This window comes from Mycteria americana, chromosome 2, assembly GCF_035582795.1.
Source record: "Mycteria americana isolate JAX WOST 10 ecotype Jacksonville Zoo and Gardens chromosome 2, USCA_MyAme_1.0, whole genome shotgun sequence".
Classification (NCBI taxonomy): Eukaryota; Metazoa; Chordata; class Aves; order Ciconiiformes; family Ciconiidae; genus Mycteria; species Mycteria americana.
In genome coordinates, this window is record NC_134366.1 from 33,292,499 (window position 1) to 33,316,877 (window position 24,379).

The 24,379-nt window shown below is 34.9% G+C and overlaps 1 protein-coding gene across 1 annotated transcript in view; it reads right to left on the bottom strand.

Annotated features, from left to right (window-relative positions):
- The window catches only part of CRPPA (CDP-L-ribitol pyrophosphorylase A), a 124,736-nt gene that overhangs the window by 46,443 nt on the left and 53,914 nt on the right, over window positions 1-24,379 (bottom strand). Inside the window, exons 6-9 of the mRNA XM_075492912.1 lie at window positions 15,383-15,480; window positions 10,532-10,621; window positions 9,716-9,808; window positions 5,101-5,229 (exon numbers count right to left, since the gene is read on the bottom strand). Coding sequence (XP_075349027.1) covers window positions 5,101-5,229; window positions 9,716-9,808; window positions 10,532-10,621; window positions 15,383-15,480 — 410 coding nt within the window. The remainder of the gene's footprint in view (window positions 1-5,100; window positions 5,230-9,715; window positions 9,809-10,531; window positions 10,622-15,382; window positions 15,481-24,379) is intronic.

Sequence of the window (24,379 nt, forward strand, 5' to 3'; positions counted from 1 at the left end):
TAAGAAGCATGCAGGGGTCATGTAGGGCATGGCTCATTTGTTTTCAACAAGTTGTCAAACTTTTAGTTTGTGATTTGACTTCATTTGCCCTTCAGGCTCATTATCTCACTACTGGTTGCCAAACCACTTTCTGCTTTGCCACTTGGATGATCCCATTTGGGATTGTGATCCCTGTTTTGAGAACCACTGCTTTAATGTCTGCACATAATACTATTTTTAAGGGATCTTTGATGAAAAAGAAACCGTAAACATTTACCTTTTTGGTTTACCAAGTCAGACAGAAAACACATTTAGCACTCTAAGTATTTCTTGAGCCATCAAGTACACTGTAGATGGGCCTCGTCTTCAAAAAGTCTTAAAGACTACAATAAGCATCCAGTATGTTTGCATAAGAAATCACCCACAGTCCAGTTTCCTTTTAGTTTCAAGCAGCTTCATAAAAATTATTCTATTGCATCATTCATCTCTTTTTAGTGTATGGACTGTGATTTTTCTGGCTGTCAGTGAATAGTTCCTTTATCTTAATCAAATAGCAGTTTCAGAGGCAAAAGTATTTGGGGCCACCTTACCCAGGCAAGCCTTAGCACATATTTGCTGTTCTGACCTGACATTCTTTCAGTTCCTCTCTGAAGTAGGATTATTTAAAATTAATATAGTTCTATAACCAAGATATAGTAGTATTACATTCATACTTTAAAGCTTTCTGTGGCTTCCTATGTCTGTCCATGCATGCTTTATTTTGGGTAATTGTTCCTTTTTATTCTCTGTGAAAAGTAACAAAGTTATCACTGAAACTTCTAGACCAAGATTTTATTACTGCAATCTTTACAAGCTTCTGAATTTGCACTCCCATATTAGGAAATGCTGCTTATATTTTCTTTTTATGTATGTTTACTATTTTTTTGTAATTCAGTCATAAGACATTATTATTTTAAAAAGGAAAATAGCAGTAAATAGAGCAAATAGTATTTTTTAAAAAACATTACTGTCATAGTTAAGTATAAAACAATTAACTACCTAGTATATGTTTAAAGATAATAATGCATGTGTTTGTGAGATCAAGGCCCAAGTTCAGTATTATTCCATTGCTCAGAATGCAGATCAACAAATAACTACCACATGCAGCTGAGGTTCCCTCCCAAATCTTGTAATTTGAATGACATAAACCAATGCTTTTAAGATTAATATATTTCCAGCCCTGCATGGGTGAAATGTTGTGCTCGTTTTGGCTGGGGTAGAGTTAATTTTCTTCATAGTAGCTAGTATGGGGCTATGTTTTGGATTTGTGCTGAAGACAGTGTTGATAATACAGAGATGTTTTAGTTGTTGCTGCACTGGTCAAGGACTTTTCAGCTTCCCTTGCTCTGCCAGGTGCACAAGAAGTTGGGAGAGGACACAGCCAGGATAGTTGATCCAAACTGACCAAAGGGCTATTCCATACCATCTGAAGTCATGCTCAGCATATAAAGCTGGGGAAAGAAGAAGGAAAAGGGGGACGTTTGGAGTGATGGCGTTTGTCTTCCCAAGTAACCATTACGCGTGATGGAGCCCTGCTTTCCTGGAGATGGCTGAACACCTGCCTGCCCATGGGAAGGAGTGAATGAATTCCTTGTTTTGCTTTTTGCTTGTGTGTGCGGCTTTTGCTTTACTTATTAAACCGTCTTTATCTCAACCCACGAGTTTTCTCACTTTTACTCTTCTAATTCTCTCCCCCATCCCACCGGGGGGAGTGAGCGAGCGGCTGCGTGGGGCTTAGTTGCCGGCTGGGGTTAAACCACGACAAATGTCTTGACATGACCTTTTGTATTCTTTGGTTTCTCCGCAATTCTTAACACACCTTTTAAGTAAAACTTTATTTAAGAATAACTTGGCTCCTTTTTATAGCTTTTCCTCCTAATATTCAGAACTGGTTGTTCTGCATTAGACCCTACTAGACTAACTACTATTAAAACAAAAAAATTCTTATTCTGACATATAATAATACCATACCAGTCATTGCTATTTTCAAGGTAAAGCACTCATTAAATCAAAACAGTTGGAATTTTACTAACATTGTCATCAACATATGCCAGTTATATCTTCCACAAAAACTAGATTTTTCTCCTTATTTTTAATTCACCTTGCTTATCAGCTATTTCCTTCAACTCATCTGAAAAACCCTCAAAAGCTAACTCCACAACTTCAGACTCTGGAATTTACTCAATACTCTTTTCCCCTCTGTGTTTTGAATATGTAAACCTTTTCTAACATTGCAGAAGTGTTTTAGAAAAGAACTGTCTTTAAAAATATTTTCACAAGTGAAATTTAAATCAACAATATTTTCAGGAAGCAAACTAGAGCTGGTATGAAGTGGATCCAATCTTTGTATCAATATCAGTAATTTGGTATTTCATGCATGATGTTTATGAGAGAAATAACTATTTGTGTACAAGCCATGAACGTGCACTCATTTTGAGTAAATGGAAGGTACAAAGCAGGTCATTTATAAAGCACATTAAAGCCTCTTCCTTTAATTTTCCTGATTAGCTTCTTGGAGTATCAAATATTCATAGAACTACTTGATATATTTTTCTAAATACCAAATAAACACTGCATTTAAGAAATGAAAATAAAGACTTATACTTTTTCTTAGGGCTTCACATCTCCTCCAATACTGTCAAAAATGTACTCCTAGGTTCCAAAAGCATTTCACTTCCATTTTAAAAATATAAAAAACAATTATATCTCTCAAAAAAATTTATTTCAACAAATTTACTTTTTTAATGCAGAATATTAAAGAGTGCCCCCGTATTCTTTTATATCAACATATCATTACACCTACTTAATCATATAACCCTTCTAAATGTAAAATAATTTCACCTCAGTATTACCATGGTCATGTGTCTCAATAAATTCCTTGTCCCTGACATTTTATCCCTGTTTTTGAATTAGTAAACGTGTGTATATCAACCATGCATGTCTGGTAGTGATGATATAAACCTGTCAGCTAGAGGGAAGCTCCGTGAAGTAATCTGTCATCACTCTTTTCCTGAAATAAACTATAGCTTTCAGGGACTTCTGGAAAGTGGATACTGACAGAAGTTATTGCGACAATAGGCTGAGTATCCTGCATTACAGCAGCAGGTGCTTTTTGTGTTTCCACTTCCTCTGGACCCCCCCATCATGCCTGTATGAAATTCACCTTTCCATCCTCAAGCATGAAATTCACCTATGGATTCACTGATTAGCTAATGGATTGGACTAAAAGTAAAATACCTTGGTGACTCTCAAATCATGCTTTGGAATTTAAAAAAAAAAACCAAAACTGTTTTATAGATGTCTTTTCACTTAACAAATTGCTTTTGCTCACAGTGCCCCCCTCTCGCTCTCCCCCAGACCAGCAATAAAGTTTGAATTATGTTAGTTCTAGATTCATATGTCAAGTCTTTCCATAGGTCTTCACCTAGAAACAATTATGTTCTTTGTAGAAATGCAGCCAAAAGAAAACTTGATACATATATCACATATATACACATGATCTGTATAACCTATTTGTTAGTTATCTGTCAAAACACTGACAAACAGGAACTCAGCACTATATCCCTGTCTTTGTGAGCAGGACATGTTTTAAAGCCATTTTAAAACAAGATAGCTAGTAGTAGTTTACTTTGCAAAGTGGTTTACTCTATATAATACTTTTTACATGCTAATAAATGATGACTCTGCCTGCAGTGATCTTACATAATCATTCTAGCTTTTCATTTTCAAAAAATGGAGGCAGCATTCTGCTGCAATTCTCTTACCACCGAGGATCAGTAATTTCCATTCAGATCTCATATTGTTGTTATACATGCCTGTTATCGATAAAATGTTTTGGTGCCATGGTCACAAAAATCCACTGAAGATTATAAAAGTTCTTCCTTTTCTCCAGTCAGCTTTACTAACTGTTGTTACCCACATATGTATATTTGATCCATTTGCATATAAAATCATATATACACCAAACGAAGTTTAAAAGGAAAAAACTGTACTTACACTAAAGCAATATTTGCAATGTTACTTCTTATCATGATAAGGTGCCTCTTAAAGCTACGTTTCAACAGTTATGCAAATGATTTTTACCAAAGGAAGCCAGAATTCACCCTGGAAAAAATGGGGTTTGATAGTACCAGAAAGAAGACTGAGAATAGTTGTATGCCTTTGTATGTCATACGAATAAGAGACAAACTAATGTCATATAATAGCATTATTCATATTCTGTTGGCATCAGAAGTCTGTAAAAGCATAAACTGATAGGTATTGATACTCATAACTCTTAATAAACCATAGAATTTGGAGGGAAAAATCAAGTCTTTGGTATACCAGAAAGAGATATGTAACTATAGCCATGTTTAGTCAATTATATATAAACCCAAACACCTAACTCAACCTAAAAAAAAAAAATCAATTGAGATTACATTTATTCTTCTTTATTAAAATTTCTTTTGAATACCTAACTTCTTCCTTCACTGTCAACTAAGTTAAGAAGCTGCAAAGACTATATCTGCATTGGAGGCAAGGCAGCCCACTTTTCTGATTGGCAGAACAAGTTTCCCAGGCAAAATGGTTTATTTTAAATAGCTTTTGTGAGTACAAAGGATGCTGGAGTGCTAACCCTTTTTGCCTCCAGCTGAGGAAATTTGCTGCTATTGCAGACATGGACACTGTTTCAACACCTATATGCTATGCCCTTTCTGTCACCTGAATACCAAACACTGTTTTGATGAGGAATGTCAAATTCTGCAGAACCACTGATCAAATTTACTTTTACTATTTTTTACTTTTTTAATGCTGCAAAAAGCAAGTTTCAAAGCAGAAAAGCAAAAAGAAAAAGGGCCCTGACATTTTCACGTGCTTCTAAAAAATACTTACCATTTATTCCTCTCTAATCAAAATGCTTAAATTTTTGCCTATAACTACAGGCTCTTCTGAATTTTGAACAAGAACAGGCAAGAATCTTCCCCAAAAATCTTTTTCATGTCATATTTATTTCCCTTTGGTTTTGTTTTAAATGAAGATTCTATCATTAATCATATAAATCACAAAAGTCGACAATTTGCACATAGAAAAAGAATGACATACCTTATATTGGATAAGGAGACCATAAACCAAAATATTTTGCTTTTTCACTTCCCTTGCAAATTTCTTGATCCTAGTTAATTCTTCCATTCCAATGCTGAAAGAAATATTTTCTGAAATATCCAAGTGCACCTGCAAAGGAACAAATAAGGAAAAAAAAAAAACAACCCACTTTTTCCATAGTGTGTTATTTTAGAGTGCCAGTTTTTAGTATGTGTTAGTATGTGTTTAGTATGTTTTTGTTATGTGTTAAGCACACATAAAAGTGCAGGCTAACAAAGGTTTTTCTTAGTTAGCTTCTATTACTATTGAATTCCACTACTTATATATCTAGTGACATGAAAATTATTTCTTTTCAAAGCACAGTGAAACCAATATGCCAGAACACATCAGAACACAGTGTTCTAACTGCATATTAAAAATATTTAATTAAATCAGAAAACAAACAACATTCTTTTCTAAGCTCTAACTTTCACAGATTTTTTTTGTTTTTTTACTATCATGATACTAGAGAAATACAGGTGTTTTTCTTAAGCATCTTAAAGGTTTTCAATATGGAACTGCATTCTTTAAAGATTTATTTTTAATTTACTACCTTTTCAGTATAGCATATTAGTTGCCTAAACTGGATTAATTTCAAGATAACACTTCAAGTTTAAAAACCAGAAACTACTTCAAAAGAAGGTAGGGCTATGACTATCCTGAGCTCTGGGGCAGGGAAAGGCAGGTCTCATATCCAGCAGGGACGCTGCACAAACATGGTGGGTCTTACAGGACCTGAACTGGTATCTCCAGGGAGGTATCAAGTAGCTCAATCCTTTCCCAAGCCTTACACGTTCCACAGTTTAAACAGTTTACTTTACAAAGTTTCTATCAACTGTAGAAATCAAAATTAAGGATGATGATTTGTACATATTAAGTTTCAGCAATTATTAATAGCAGAAATACCTTTCACCTTAAAAGAAAGAGAAAATATTTTTCTGGCTGAATGATTCCATTGATATAAAACTTACCTGTAAGTACTACAGAGAGGTAGGAGTACAGAGGTAGGCCCAGAGATCTGTGCTTGGGAAAACCATTTCAAGTTCCCTTTTTACCTTACGTTCAATTTATCCTGACAGATAATAGGTTTTTACTCATTTTCCCTTGCAACACTTTTTAAAAAGCTGTTTACTGTCTACGTGCACATTCACCAGGAGCAAAGGTATTGTCTTCTACTACAGAGGCAGAAATTAATTTTCAAACACTCATTATTTTGTTAGTTTTTATCCAAAAAAAAGCTAAGCACTGCTCATTTACAGCTATTCACAAGAAATTTTAAAACCTATTATTTTGAGAGAACACAACCTAACACCTATTTACCATTATCCTGTTCCACAGCTTTAAAAAGAGATTTTTCTCAAACTTACTTTTGTACCGAAATGCAAATACTGGCAACTACAGAGCTGAAGTACAAGCATTCCTTTCTTTCTATCCCTAAGTAATAACAACAAAATAAAAATCATATCCATTCACAGCATCTACAAACGTGAACATGTATTACTCGGAGAAGTAAAGTCAGTTTAAGAATATGATTCTTCTGGTTACAGCAGAGTTGGACAGGATACTGGTTTGATGCAGACAAATAACTGCATGAAGTTTACCTCTGTGCTTCCTATTTCTCCTGCAACATTAATCTTCCCTTTTCTGCTATGTCCACATACAGTAGTCCAATTGCTGCTTCAGCTTACAGATGCCACAAAAAACTCCAGTCAGGCACCAGGATAAAGGACAGACTTGGCAATCTGTGGCAATTTATAAGAGGGAATAGGGCAGAAGTCATCATGTCCAGTGCAAGCTCATCCTTTTACTGGGATAATTCTCCCCAGGCTGGTTAAACAGACAATCTGGCACAATAACAACACCTGTCATTTTTACAACCAAAGAAGCTGAACATTGGAAGGAAAAATAAAACTGATTTTCTTAATTATCAGATTTTCTGAAAAAGTTACATGTGTCCTGAAATCAAAGACTAGACAAGAACTTTCCAATTATACAAAAGTCTACATTAGACTGTTCCTGATTATGAGGTTCGAATGGAAGCAGTTAGCTGCTTTCCTCATTTATCCGTTCAATTCTTCACTACCAGGAACAGTTTTACTTTTGGGAGTAGAAAAGAATAATGTTTCCCATACAGCTAGTACCTAAAACCTATGCATTTAAATGTCATCATATTGCTTAAAATTCTGAGTCACAATTGCCTAAGAAATATTAATGCGCCCTTTTAATTCAAAAGAAAGTGTCTTACAGGACTTTTCACTAACAATATATTCAGGTTTTATGTTAAATGAAATATATAGCAAAGAATAAAGCTGAAGAAAATCCCACTCATAAGCCTTAGCGAAGAGGACACCCAACATTGAATATAATTAAAGACTGCGGAAGGAAGATTTTATCCCCCAGCCATACCATCTGTAATGAGTTTTAGGGATCAGAAGTTTAAAGGACTTAAATATTTCCCAGTGATTAATATGAGACAATGATTTGTTTAGCTAATTCTTTAGTCATTTAAAACATACTTTCCTGTCCTATTTTTTCCTTCTTGTATTTCTAAAAGATAGTGTGGTAACTCCATAAAATTTGAATGTGTAGCATAAAATGCCTTTTTATAGTTAGGGTACTTCATTTTTTAAAGATACTTTTTACAAATATATGTGTATCTGTATTTTAAATGTTAGCAACTGCTTCCACCTAGTTATGAGACTTTTCTCCCACTGTCTAGTTTTGGGAAATTTCAAGTTGTCATGAACAACTGATGGATCTGCAATACAGTAAAGGGATTAAATGTATCATTTTCTCCTGAAGCTATTTTAAAAGATGTCCACCTAAATAATTTGTGCATGCTGCAGGCTGCTCAAGGAAGTACACTTTCATTAGAAATGGTGCTAGATTCTACAATGACTTCAAGATCTAGTATCTTAGGGGCAAAACCTGATTTTCATGGTGAGCTTGTGTAAGCATTATTTGCATTCATACCTATTTCTCAGGAAATATTAAGTCCGGAATATTTATAGCTACAATTATTAAAACAAAGCGCTCACATTCCATGTGTCACACTAAAAGAGCACTTAATTCAAAGTCCAGAGTAGAGATTAGCTATGAATCGGGCACAAAATAAGCATGCTTTTAACACCGTAGTATTACCTATTTGATTAACAATTCCAACTTTATCTGCACACCCCCAAAATGTAACACAGACAGAAATCATTTTTTATATTCTTGATAAAGGACTAATGAAAACATTCTCAGTCCAAAAAAGAGCATTCTGCACATCCAGTAGCCTTACAAATGGGCAACAGAATTGGAGGCGTGTCATTGCTCTGATTATCAAAGGCAGAAATCATTTATCTTTGAAAATTCAGTAAAATTAAAGCTCTGCCCTGAACTTCCTCAGAAATAGGGTCAAGAAAAAAATACGGTCTAGAAGTAAAGCGCTAAATATTGATGTTCGTAGAATCACAGTAGCTCACTCCAAGACAACAGCATAAAATAGGTAAGGATATAACTTTTTTCATTTGTAAAAGTAATTGATCTTCATGATATCTCATTTATTTGTTAGATCAGTAATGAAATTTCATCACTTAAATTTCAGATTAAGTCTAAAATTGAGAAGTAAATGCTCAGTTTTACCTCCAGATCACTAGACTATGCACTTCAGAAACTATTCAGGCCCCATGTAAAATAACTATTTTTTTCCTTTTTCAAGAGCTTCATATATGGAATTATATTTTAAAATCACAACATATTATCTTGTGTTATTGCTGGAGAGTATAATAAATGTAGTCCAGAAGCACACTCCTTGTGACATATGGCATTAATGACACACATTCCACCCAATACTTCTCATCCCTACCTATTAAGCCAGAAAACATAATGACAGAATTAATTGGATCTGGTTGCACTGCACAGAGACTTTCAAATCTACTCATATTTTCTCCTTTTTAACAGTCTGAGTAAAATAAAAGTCATGTACACCTTTCAGCTGTCATCCAGATGAACTGTTAAATTATTCTGGCAGCAATATTCCAATAATGAGAATTTCAGCCAAAAATACACTTTAAAACTTTTGCCACATACCAGAATAGATTTTTCAGTCTTACAACACCTCAATAAGTAAAGTATGTATTAAAGTTATATTGTAAAGTACTTCGAAGTTAATTTTTAATACTTGGACCAGAAAAGCAACAATAATTTTAAAACTTTGAATAAAGCACACAGCATAGAAAAAAATAAAGCCACTTAATTCTGTTTCAACTGAGCACTCAAGCAGATTACGTCATTTGCAGCATCCCCAGCAGAGATGGAGCACAACAGCAAAGCAGGAGTTAACAGTTCAATATGACTAGGCACAATGAGTCTTTCATAGAAATATATAACTAATAAATTGTCATTTGCTAGTGTTGATTTATTTCCTGACAGCATGCAGTACAGTTGCTGAAGTGCAAATGATGCTCTTTACAGTCCAATTTAAAGTACAAATTTGCAATTTTATTCAGAGCTAGCAGCAGTTTAAACCTAGTCTAACATTTAAAAATATTTCATTAGATGCTTTCTACAGTAACTTACAGGAGTTACCTACCAAAATAAGGACAACTGGATATAAGAGAGGAATATTTGATTTTTCCAACATATCCACCAGTTGCTGGGTTTCTTGAATGGCATACTTTTTATCCTAAATGAAAATAAATGCTTAGAATTACTGAAAACATCAAACAATGATTTCATAAAAATGGAATTCAAAGAGCTGTTATTTACCAAAGAAAGATACACCACTTTTTTGGTTTGGGGGGTTTTTGTTGGTTGGTTGGTTGGTTTTAATACATTTGTAACACTTTTGTCTGGTAAACTTATAGCTGTTTGAAAAAAATTGAGATTAATAATATTACCCTTGAGAAATATATATATATATATATATATATAAAACAAGCTTAAGGGTCTTGATTGGTCTTGGATATGGTTCATCTAAAACGTTCCTGTTCCCATACAGGGACCCAAATACAGATTGCATGTCATGCATGTGTCCAAAATGGGAAACACTAATTTAGACCACAGTAGCAATGCAGTTAAATGACTACACGTCATACCTCTTCTTGAGACAATTCACTTCAATACAATATCTATGGAAGGAAATTTTAAACTACTTCCAGTTGCATCCCTCTTGTTCAAGAATTCATGGTTGGTTTAACATACTGATGGAAGTGCAGAACCAGGAGAGAAAGAACAGACCAGTATCTCAAAGGTCTAGTTTGGTGCACACCAGAAACACCAAACATCAGAACGGATACACCAAGAGGACAGAAATAACAAACAACTTATTATTCAAATATGTCATCATTATTTACCATTAGTAATAAGTTTAAGTGCAAAACTGAAAGCATGCATCCTTACTACTTACAGTTACGCAAACAAAATTGTAGCACTGTCCTGAAAAGATGTTTTGTAGATGGCTATCATTTTTGCTTAGAGCTATTGATATAGCTTCAACCTGATTAGAAAAAAAAATAATACTATGTCACAAATTTTACTTCAGCCTTAACTATCTGCTAAAGCTTCCACCATTATGGCAGTTTGTTCATTCAAATGTTTTAAAACTGGCAATTATTATTTCCACTATGAGAATTAAAAATTGCTCAAATTTCTAGGTGACTCAACAGCAAAGCATAGAGTCCAACACCCTGCAGTTTTCTGCAAGTTGTTGCTGAAGCATACTGCTAGGGGCAGCCATTCCAGCAACAGCCCTGGCAGTATCAGACACTAGCACTGCTGCTTGGTTAGGATGTTCAGCTCTTCCCAGAGATGAAAACACCGTTCATAGGATCAAGACGATCCAATGATTTTAGACCTCTAATTCTGAGGAAATCTCTATAATATTCAAATACATATATATTTTGTTGCCATGCAACTAAAACTAAAATAAATGAAGAAGTACATATGAAAGACCAGGTGCACAGGTATTCTAGGATTCTGCATATGACAAGACGCATTTAGAATTTCTCCTGAAAATAATTTCCTCAGTGAATACTTTAAAATACTGTCTTAATCACAGGCATACTTATTTTGCAACCTTTAACTATAACACAAGCTAAGAAATTATCTTATCCTAATTAAAATAAAAAGTGGATTCTAATCCTAATTAAAATAAAAAGTGGATTCTACGACATTATCAGCTTCACGATTGCCTTAAGTAAAACAGCAAACCAGGTAGCAGAACAGGAATTTGTTCCCTAAGAGAAGGTAACACTTTGAAGCTAATAAAAAACCCTTGGAAATAGGGCACAAAAAATCTTAATGTTGCTTGTATTAAACCAGCAAACCTCACTGTTCCACTCCTCAAATAAGCTTTATTTCTGCCCAGAAGACATATTATATATAGCAGCAAACAACAGAAGCAATACACTGCTGTGTTCCCTCGAAATGTCACTTAATCCACAATCCAACAGAAGTTACAAATACAACATTTAAAAAGGCTTTGTGCTGTTATCTAAAGCTGTATTTGTTTATGTTTGTAATACTTGGGGAACTAACTTGTTTGCAAAGGAGAGGTGGTTTGAAACCCAAAAGCTGATATTTACGCACTAAAGATTTCAGAAACATTTTGGGCTGAAAACTTGATAACACAGCCCCAAATAGTTGACATTTAATATTTTAAAGAGATTTACAAAAAAAAAAAAAAAAAGAAAAAAATCACAGAAGGCAAGAATTACTTAAAATACTTTAAAAATTAAATAGGCCAGGGCTCTCCTGGCTTGAACTTCTGCATAAGTAAAAGCAGAAATCCCCAGTACCTTTATAACCTTGCACATACTTAGATGAACAGGAGCATACTGCATGCCAGTCTTTTCAGAAGGTAAATGGAACATGACTCAAGGGAGAAGGCCTACTTTTTTTTTTTCCTTGAGATATTACAATACAGGATGCTGAAGTATTCCTGAACATTTAAAAATTAATTTAGTTTATCAGAGTTTTGACTTAACTTGAACAATTTGATAAAGCAGTACACTGAGCCTTTGTTTCACAGCCATCTTATCCAGCAAAAATTAAATCAGATTTCTCTCTTGGAAAAGTAAGCACAGCTGCCCAGGTAGAAGCTTCAATACATCATCAGTTAACTAAAATTAATTCTTACTCTATTTGGCATGTTAGTATCCTATGCAAAAGTATATTTTTAATTAAAATTAATATTAATCAAAGTTGTCAGCTACTTGAGAGACCAAAAATTACCTAAAAATACCATCTCAGTAAAAAGTGTTTGTCACATAATGTTTCAGTGTTTAAACAGAGAACAGCTATGGATTTGCTTAATCACTTCTTGTCATTGTAGCAATTGATATTCAGCTAGTGCAAAGAAGCAGAAGTGGTAAGTTTTTATGAACATGAAGATAGGAATAATAAATATGTTTTCTTTAATGTTTTTCTACTTATCAGATGCCTTGTGTTGAAGTTTCAACTTTATTCAACATTCATTTTCATAAAATCAAAAATTAATACCAGAACATTGGGAATCTGTAAAAGTTAGTTAAATTATATCAGAATTTAAAACCGCAATTAATACCAATCCAGCAGACGGACAATGCAATGATTAAGAAATTAGTGAATTTCTACTAGTGAAACACTAGTTCATTTCCTAATTGAAAACAACCAAATATTTTGATATCCTGCTTGTGGATATTTATCCAGTCACAAAAATAACACACAACTTCACCCAGTTCACTACATTTCATGTGACAGGAGCACCTTGTCACTGAATAAGCAGGAGTACATAATTTCCAGTCACAGAAGAAAACACCTTCAGCCCCCATTTAGGTTTGCTTGCTTCAAAAGAAAGAGCTAAATAACAAACTTAAGGAAAGACTCAACTTATGTCTTTAAGATATCTTCTGGAAAACTTTAATTCATTAGCTATACAGTTTACAGTAACACTGATTAAAATACTTACTCTTAAAGTACTTTGCAAGCAACAACTGTTGCCTTTTTTTTAAAAAAAAAGTTTTTATTTTCATTATCTCATCAGTTCAATTTTTAGGTCTTTTTCCCCTATTATTGGCATTATCATGTTATTGGAGTCTCTCAGAAATCCCTCTAACAAAATTTCTTTTGAATTCTTCTTTAAGGATACTTTAAGGATACATCTAGAAGTTAACAAATATCTTGAAAGTAAATATGGCTGCTACTAAGAACTAGAGTGTCAAAACTATCTAAAATGTTAAAATATTGACCATAGTTTAAATTTCAGATAATACGTACTCTACTGAATGATTCCCAATTAGTGTCTTACTTAGATCAATTACCCTCCAATTAGCCCTTTGAAAAGGCCCAGCTTTCAGTGCAGTACGTTTAACTTGCTTAAAATAATTTTCATGTTGCAGAGAGTCAAATCTCTCTCTCACAAGGTTACTGTGCTTCACTTGAGAAATCATAGGCCAGTGGATATATTCTTTCTAAGGTGCTCCAAATTTAGAAGTTCTGTATATTGGTAAGCTTAAAAATTAACTCTTAGAGATTTTACTGTTTAAAAAGAAGACACTCAACACATAAATATTAGTTTTTATAGATTTTCAATCCAAGGGTTCATAAAATGAATGACTAAGGATGTTTCAAGGAACAATACAAGACAGGGATCTTGACGGAGTTCTTTGGCAGGTGTCACTTTGCAGGAATGTTTTGAAAGTGTTGAAGAGAAATTTAACAATCAACTTCATTATGAGGAAAGACAACATGGATCAAAACAGAGAACAGTGCTAGAGATCATCAACTAGAACTGATCTAATAGAGCCATCAAAAAAATTCAGTCCCATATCAGTAGGAATCCCTTCATTTTATGCCCTCATTACCTTGTTTGTGGTCATTTTACATGTGTTTTATTCAAATGCACCACAGGTTCACGTGCCTGACCAACCCAACAATTAACTGGTTTTGCAATGAAAATTTGGGAACATGTTGTAAATTTTAACTAGGTTTGGAGCCAGTCTGATTTGAGGTTGCTAAGTTTGGAGTCACAGTGTTGGTTGATCAAACATAATGCATTCTTTGACTTTTCTTACTGGCTTGGAAATGTTTCTCATGGTATGATTAAAGTCGTTATATGCAAACATAATATATAGATATAGATACATCAACACTTAAAGAAGTACTTGTTTTCTAATATGGGTAAGTGATGTCTTCCTAGTAATTGCAGAATAGTTTAAATGGAGAGAAAAAAGGAAAAACAGCAATGGATCTGGTATCAGTGAAATGGAAACATACTTCTGCTCCATTATACAGCTATTCAGACAGGAAAAGATCTTATTCAACTCTTCTAATGTTTTGCACTTTTAGATGTAGACATTTAATAGATATAAAGCATGATTTTTCCATACTAAATACAATTATTTCCAAACAAAAGCTGTAAGTACAATGTCAAATGACATTTCTAGATATAAAATAGCAATACAGTTTGCCACAGAAGAACATCCTACTATTAACTAAGCACAATGCAGAAGATCAACAGACATGAATCAAACCATTACAGAAGTAACATTATGCAAATCAGGAAACTTGTATTTTTGAAGAGCTATTCCCTGTTTGTTTCTGTGGGTAATAGAAAGATGTGATATCATCACATAAGGTATAATGAAGAATCACCCCAAGATCAGTCAAGATTTAAGCAATTACCAAATGTTAATCACCTTTGGGAAAAAGAAATATGTGATAGTTCTATTTGCAGGAATAATGGAAAAGATAGTTAAATGCCAGTAGAAAATTCCATCAATATCGTACAGCAGAAGCTTCAATGAGCATTCACTATGAGTGAAATGTACCCCTATCTCTCTGCAAAAAGGCTGATTAATTTGACTTTGCATTCACAGCTCTGCAGAAATACAACTTACTCTTTAATTGGATCAGACTACTTCAGACTTCAAAGTAACAAAAGCATTTCCTCTGTAACATATTTGTAACAATTTGGGCTTACTGAATTCATGAAATCTAAAGAAAATGGCCTCTCTGTTGTCTGGATCCAATTTCTCCTCTAATCTAATATATACATTTTAAGAGGATCCGTAATATCCCCCTCTACAGCATAATTGGGCAGAAGATGCTTCTTTATTGGTAACTTCCACACCTGGTGTTAATCCCTTGTAATAAATACTACAGTGACACAGGAGGTCTCAGTGTCTGTATGCACATTATTTAGACCATTTCTTACGAGTTGTGACAACCAGAAACGTTAAATTAATCATACAGTTTACAGCCATAGAGTTGTACTTACTTTTATTTGGCTTTTCAGAGACTCATGAAGGAGAAAACCTACTTGTGCAACAGCTTCTTTCACATCGGTAATAACACAAAGTTGTTGTGATAGGTTGTCTGTGATCAACAAAAAACCCTTAGTATTTCATGCAAAGATAAATCAATCAAAATTACTAATCTGCTAAACATTACCTTCAACCCATATACTGCTGTCTCTTGACAGAACCTTTTCAACAGCTGTAAATTTAAAGATGACTTATTTCAAGGCACAGTTAATATAACTCCATAATTTATATAACATACATCTCAAATATAAAATCCATATTATATTTTATATTATTTTGTACAATGTGAAAACATCATGTAAGGCCTGTCCCCAAAGCCCATTTAAATAGCCGACTTCTACAAAAAGGTATTTGTTCAGCTCCACATTACTGACACTAGATGAGAACTGAGAAAATAACTTTTTGAAAACTTCATACCACTTATCACTTCAAAAGATCACTAAATGCAGTGTCAGCAATATCGAGAAAAGCAAAAAAACCCAGGAGATAGCATAAATCCTCTTCCCAACAATATATAGTACATAATAGCAAAAAAAAAAGTATTGAAGATACTGCTCAGGGAGACAGCAGATATAACTGTTCACATCAATATCAAAAAAGTTGCAGAGTCAGTGACAAATATCTTAGCATGGGGAACTTCTTAGATCTTTTACTGGTGGGGGAAAAAATATAGTATTTTGTTGATACCAAGAACAATAGTTTCAAGTTATTGCCTGATCTGCTCCATAAAGCAAATATTTCAAAAAATTAGTATTTTCTCTTGTTATTGACTACAGTTTCAAGATTCAATAAGCATTTTCCTTTTTTTAAGCAAACAAATCAAAATAATTCACGTCTGGAACTCTCACTTCTAATTCAGGACTTTATCCTTTACATGTTGAATTAATATGAAGACCAAAACATAATATTTCCAATGTCTTTGGGGTAGCCAAAGCAGCTAGAAATTTCATAAATGTGAAGTCTAATTATGTTTACAGAAGACTTCAATGAAACTTCAGGGACAGAAATATACCAACCACCACTACAAAATAAATTAGTAGTGAAAGACATAAAAGAAATTATAAAAATATGGCCTAACTGCTCTTCAAACAAGTCTGAATATAAAGATACATATTTGCTGCATGTGGAAAGTTTTTTTTATAATTACATACCACACAATAAGTTCAATCAGATGCATTACTTAAGTAAACATCTCACTTTCTATTGTAAACTCAAAGACTTCTTTACAAAAATAGACGTACAGACCTGAAAGTCAATTTTAAAGCTGCTGCAGAGTTAACATTATTGGAAAGTGACTTGTGATTTTTAAACAACTTTTTGTGAGCAGGTAAAGTGAATTAAGGATCCCAAAAGATAATTACAATTTTTTTTATGAATCACGGGCATCTATTATGTCCAATATTCATGTGACAATGAAAATAGTGGTAGCAACTGGCTTTGTATTAAGTTAGCAAGAATGGGGAGGGGGGAAGAAAGAGAGAGAACAATAAACATCTGCTTATAAGCCATCACGACGAGATGAAAGCGAGAATTAAAAAAATGCATGGCCAGTTCTCACAGGACTGGAAATCACAGGATACCACAACTGTGGGAGAAATTATCTTCCCATAGATTCACTGGGCAAAAAAATATACTGAACATGCATCAAAGTTGGCTTCTACTAAATACAGAATAACTTTACAGTCTAAAAAATGGGTCAATGGGAAACCATATTGAATTAATTTCTTATCAGCAGAAAGAAACCGGTGGGTAGATTGAAATCAGAGCAAGAGCCACTTGAATTTAGTACTGTACATGGAATGCAGATACACTGCAGATACAAGATAGATGCACATAATAAACCAGACTGGCATATCAGATTTCAAGAACTCAGATTCTATTGAACTACGTAATTTAATGAAGAAGGTCAGATTGGAGCTATTACAAAAATCCACATGTGGAAGAAGGCTGTGGAATCCAAAAAGGCACTATAACTTACACTCAGACAGTTCTTTTTAAAAAGAAGTCAGTTATCAACAGCAAGTGTCAAAAGTAACCTCACAAGAGGCTGCTCAAAGACTGCAACCATAAAACCCATCTCACTCCTCTCCCCAGCCCCCTTAAACCTCTAACTTCCTGTAATGTAAATGAGAAAGGAGAGATGACTACCAAAAAAGGAACTAAGATTTGCAGGTTGAACTTAATAAAGAAGAAAGCAAAATTGAATGAAGTGTGAAAAAAAAGGTATTTTTAATCTGGAGGAGGAATATAATATCATGGGGGAAAGTCTACTAATAAAGTATGAAAAATTAAAGTAATGATAATACACACATTGAAAAGATGCTGCATGCTTTTGAATTATCAAGAAAAAAAATGAATAAAGGTCATCTGGGAAATCATTGTTTATAAAATCATCATAGCAAAGCAACAGTTCTGTTCTAGTTGAGGTTTAAAACTCAATTTCCATTTAAATCCCAACTGTTTCAAGTGGCCAGAAAGATCTACGTTAACTTAGACAGTCTGCACCTTTGCTGTATTGTGGGAGGGAAGGCTGAGTGGAGCCTTCCTCCCCGAGCCTGCCTGTGTCCCACTGCTGGTAAGCTGATGGAGCTCTCTGGCACCCAGCGCAATCACTCCGAACCCAGTGAGCACAGCCGGAGCGCTGGTTCGTAACTCCGTGGATTTCATGAGTTTTGCTGCCTGCCAGTAAAGCTAACCGCGTGCAGCGTTTCATTCCTGGTTTTCAGAAGTCTGTTCGGGTGAACGGAACAGTCATTCTGGAAAGCCACGTCATGGACATGTCATAAAGAATTTTAATACTCAGCTAACAAAATTTTAGTTTTTATCGGACCACTGGGTAATTCAGGCTGGAAGGGACCTCAGGAGGTCTCTAGTCCAAACTCCTGCTCAAAGCAGGATCACCCATGAGGTAAGGCCTGGTTGCTCAGCCCCTTACCCCCCGCTCCTGGCACTTGAAAACCTTTGAGGATGGAGACTGCACAACCTCTTCAGGCAACCTGTTCACTGCTTGATTGTCCTCATGGTGAAAGAGTTTTTCCTTTTATTGAGTTGGAACTTCCCTTGGTTCAGTTTTTGCCCGTTACCTCTTGTCCTCCCACCATGCACCACTGTTCTACTTTTCTCCCCTACTTTCACACCATACCTTCCTTTTCATCTGCCCAACCCTTTTTTTTTTTTCCTCTCGCTATTACATTACTTATCAAAATCTCCTCTTGCTTTGGCTTCCTCTTCCTCTACTTACTTTAAACTTCTTATTTCCCTGGAAACCTCCTCTTCCCAATACATGTCTCCCATACTCTCAGCTTTTTTCCAGCAGTACTTGATTATGGAGTAACCCTCCCCATACTGCATTACATTTAACATCCACTCAGAGCATATTTTTTGCATAAAATTAAAAATAGTTAAAACTTTACACTGCCAAATTCTGTTAGGTTAAATGTTAAATTCCTCTATCGGGAAAGGGGCAGGAATTTTCTTCATTAAAGATAAATTTGATACAGGATTTCAGAATTTGTTCCATTAAACCTCCTTCTCTCTCCAGCAGAAAACTTCATTTTCAATTTTTTATATCCTGAAAGCTTTAGATCACATTATTATTCAGTAACACCTGTTACAGTCTTTATCCTAGGGTCTCACCCAAAATTATAAATTAAAATGTGTGCATGTTTATGGAACTACCTTAGTTAGATAGTGTATTAAGTGTACTCTAACGAATGACTTAAATTTTACCCTGAAAAGCATGCCACAAACAAGCAGCCACAAATTAAAATAATACTTTGAATAAAGATCATAAATAATATATCCTAGGGAATTAATATCATAAGAATAAAAATGCATCTGAATGGCAAAAAGGTTTTAGCCTACAGACATAAATTTTTTCACTTAATTGAAGATATATGTGTATACATACACTTGTTTTTGTAAACATATGTTCATACCGTGCCATTCTTGGTCTATTATTACAATTCCTACTATTTTGGAAGCACATCTTACTCATCACAATACTTTTGAAGTTTGCAGTGAATCCAAAATAGTAAATTAATTTATCAGAATTCTATATTCACTTTCTACACAGCAATGGCTTGACTGGTCTGGAAATTCAGTATGGTTCTCCCTGGCCTTTTTAGGATCTCATAACAGAGATGTTTCTACCACTGTAAACACAAGAAAAATTAAATAAGTACTGCCAAGCATTTAGTTCATTCATGCTCAACAGAATGAGTTGAAATTGTTATTCGTATAACACAGGTAACCAAAAATATCTAACAATTTTTTGTTTACCCATTCCACATTTCTCTGTAGCCACAAACACCAAAAGCCAAATTTGACACTGCCCCTCCCAATATTAGTATACAAGAAAGAGAGGAAGATTTTGTGGTAGAAGACAAGGAAGAGGGTTGTTTTCACCTGACAATAACTATTCTGAGGAGTACCTCCCCACCTGCCAGTCTATTTCTTTGCCTCACAGCAGAGAACAGCCACTGGTTAATGAGCATGCCCATGAAAATGCAGCCCACCTCGAGTAAGATACCTGTCCTTTGATAAACAAGGCTTACGTAATTTTTTTTTTTTTTTAAATAAAAAGTCACGTGGGTTCTTCATCTAACACAAAACTTAGTATGTAGCTCCCAACAGTCATAAACAGTTTGAAGGCATTACAATATTTTTCTTGGCACTTGCAAAACATAATTGTATCTACATCAGTAGATACTTATTTAGCCAAATGTGAGGGCAAAATTTCCAACCTGCAAGTGCACGCTCTTGTGAAAAAGTCATTGCAGAAGAAGAGCTCTTAAGAAAAGAAAAAGGAGGAGAAGAGAGAGTCAAACTCTAAGTTACAAACTTCTACTGAGAAGCACCATTTAAAGTTTACATGTTGGAACTAGAGTTCAAAGATACCTACCCTGAGGGCAGTAGTCTTAATGGAAATTTTTTAGGATGTTTTGTATTAGCCTGATCTTAACTACATTTCTAGATGAGTCACCCTTATTGTAAGACGATGTTTTCTTACTTCAAGACTATTAAAAATAGGCATGTGCCACCTTGTCTGCATACTCTACAAGTTCATACCTGCTTAACTAAAGAAAAGCATTTACTGTTTATAAAACAAATGATGTTAGGACTCAGACTTTCATAATACAGTTGTAAAAGAGACTTGAGGAAGTAAGCAAATTAATAAGACATGTTTTAAGAAAACAGTCTGAAAAGATAACTAACTCATTAGTCTACTTACATTAGTGAAGTGCTTCTTTGTATTGCCTTGAATATGAATGATATATATACATATATCTAAAGTACAAAAATGTATGTATGCATGTATGTTTTTCTTACTTCCACCTAAGTCAAGTTCAGCAAGCTGAAATTTGTCAGTTATTATGTCTCATTAGGCCAGCAGTTAAAAATCTAGCTGTGCTTCTAAGAAACATTTAGGACTTGTTACTTAGGTAGAATTCTATTTGTAATATAGCTGACTAAAGAAACAGTCTCATAATTATAATCACATGATTAACTGTATTTTTTCAGACATTATTTAATTGCCAAACACATACTACCATAATCACTTTTTCTTGTATTTAATTTGATTAATTACAGAATTATAATTTAATATATGGACAATAGACAGAAATGCAAGAGTACCTCAAAAATAAACAGGATAGCAAAATAGCATGTCAAACTGAACCACAAGGAACCTGTTCCTTAGCAAAACTGTCTAGAGGCACAAGTGTAACCTTAATATTCTAGCATTAAAATTTAAGTATTTAAAGACCTGTTGAAGTTCATAATTCAAAGCAAAAAAATTACTATTTGAAACCAGAAAGGGAACAGTTGGATGAATAATTCTCATCAAAACAAGTATTTTTAATATCGCTTAAATGGATTTTCTAAATACAACTAACAGGTTAACAGAAAAGATAACTGTCATTCTCTGAAGTTGAAGGAAACCAAGTTTCAGCCACTAATAAATATAACTGCAGAGGACATGAAATTTGGAACTGTAGTCACAAAATTAAATGTGTACATGCAGAAGTTCTTCATCACTGCTGAATTCATCCAGTGATAAAATGTGCATCCAGCAAAGTAAATTGGATCACTTAATAATAAAGAAATCAGTTGTGAAGACTGGAACAGTAGTGGGGAGCCGGTGTGAGGCCAGTGCCTTTAGTACCCTACACCGTCCCAGCCCATACATTTAGCTTCTGGGACATCTCCAGAGGACCCTGACAGCATGCAAGGTAGCATGCCAAGAGCTGGTACCTTGCAACCCAGCCTTAAAGTGTCAGGCAGGACTTCCCCTTCAGGCACTCTACATGGCCTGAACCTGGAGCCTGAATCCACCCAAGTATGTGATACAGGACTGTACTATCCAGTGCACAATGCTGCATTTCAGTCCCGTGTCCTCTTCAACAACTTGACACAAAGAAGAACCATCATGTAGACCACCATCCCACGGGTAACACTATTTATACCCAAAGTGATATATGGTGTCAGGAAGAGGCACCCTCTTCTCCATATAGGTAGGGAAGATTGCTGCCAACTATGCTCAGCAAGGTTACAGACACACTAGCAGCCAGTGCCAAGCAAAAGTAAAAGAAAGGGGGTTTAATAAGGCAAAAGATAGTAAATTCCACATGGGAAGGCAGGTACTCCTGCCATAAGTGTGCCTTTCTGGAGTTCCTGACATTTCATCATCATCCCAAAGGAGGAAAAGGAAAAGAGAAGGAAAGGAGAAAGAGGAGGTAGATATCCAGAAAACCCGTCCCTGAGGATGCCTCTAAGGGGGAACAGTATCTGAAAATCCACAACCATGTGGGTCTTGCGCGAGCCATAAATAGCACATTAGTACACTGGGGACTTTTGCTAGCCAAGTTTGTATCTCTAAACTGATGAGAATCAGCAGAAGGTCCTTCCTCTCTCCAGAGACTGTTACTGAAACCATCAGAAGAAACACCGCATGCCACTTTCTTGAAGTGGTTGTTTCTCTGTCAGTCTCCATGACACACTTCCATGACACTAGCAGATCTGTAACACAGAAGCTCACAAACAGCAGTGAGTAGCTACCACACAGCAGACAGCTACCTAAGTTGTGGGAGAAAGCACAAAAGGGTAACGATAAGTAGGAGCACTTCATATAGCACCACATAGTCGGTTCTGAACTCTCAAGAAAAGCAGACACTGTGATACAGTCAATTATTCAGCTAGTAGGAAAGGCCTAACTGACCATGCCTTGCCTTGTAGGATGGTTGCCATTCAGGAAGGTGACCTATCCTTGAAGGTTTCCCATAGGCACAACACAGCAGAACATAGCTATTAATATTTATTCTGTAAAACAAACAACCAGAAGACTGAATAATGCAACATGGGGGTACAACAGGATGGTGCTCAATAGGACAAAAATATATTCTCCCCTTAAATATGCTTTCCGTTGAGTGTGGCATGAACTGTGAATAAAATGCTTGCCTAATATTGATTTACATGGCTCAGCTGTCCACTACAAAAATAAGTCATGTTATATCAACCCAAAGATCTGATATTTGAAGCCTTTTGAAGGGCACAGAATAGATAAGGCACAACTCTCAAACTGCAGACTTGGAGTGCTAACAGTGTCTATTCAAAACCCCATTAAAGATAATTATGTAAGATAAATCTGTTATGGGATGTCCTAATTAGCTACGGAGGACTCATTATAGTGCTTGCATAAGGAGTAAAGAACATGTACGGCTTCCCCTTCCTGAACTCATGCAACGCAGCAAAAAGCAAATCTAAACTTCAATGAACTTAAAGTACAGTTTTTCATACAAATTAGGCATAACAAAGACTGCTGTGGTTACTGAAGCAGATATATTGCATGCTGCCACAGTAACAGAACATTAGATAGGTAAAGATCAAGTAAGTGATTAGCCTGATTTACCACCATGAAGGTCTTAATTTTTACCTTAAGCTACATAAACTTTTTATCATAACCAACAGCTGGAAAAGATTGTATTGGCTTTAGTGAAAACAAACATGTGATAACATTATGAAATACACATGTAAAATATGTAACTGTGAAGAGAATGACTGGTCATTTACAGCATTTTTGCTCCAGTTAGAAATAGTTAAACTTAGTGAATGTTCCTTTCATTTGAATAAGCTGCATCCTCATTTTCTACTCAAGCAGTTTTAGAGAAAACTGCTTGGAATGGATTTTATTTTTTAAATAAATTATAACTTATCTTCTTTAATGATTTAGGAGATTATTGAAGACCTTATAAACACAGGAACATGGAAATTCATCTGCATGAAGGTTGCAGTATTGTTTCAAGTTTATAATTTTTTTGTATTAAATCATAGTGCTTATGTGTTACATAAAATTAGCATAAAATACTATAAAAACATTTAAGCAAAACGTTTCAAAATATTACCAATCTACTTGTTTTTCTTTTAAATAATCTATAAAGAAGAAAGGATAGCACTGATTAAAAGAATACAAGGAGTCACCTTTATAAGGATGAGAGGGCAGCAGAGGGAGAGTACAGAAACCATTTTTTCACATTGTATTCGTTTCTAGTTTCCCCATAAGAAGCGTGGTGAGTTAGTTCCCACCTTCACAAGAACTGCTCTGTAATGATGGGGATATGTGGGGAAGGAGGCATAAGCAAACTGGACAGCTGAATGACAGGAGCAGGGTGCTATCTCCTTCTCTAGCTATATAAAGAAACATTTTACATAAGGTGTCCATCTGGCTTTCTCCTTGCCCACTACAGAAGAACGTATCTAGTAAGGGATCAAATAAACTTCAAGAAGATGAACAAGAACTTTTTAAAAATATAAATCAGCACTGGTTTTGATTTTTCTTTTCCTTTAAAGTTTACACGCCCTCAGTACATCCTCTGAACTGAAGGTCCTGAAGGATCCTGAACGTACTCTGAACTAAACTCAAATATTTGAGTAATACTTCAATAAATTGGCCT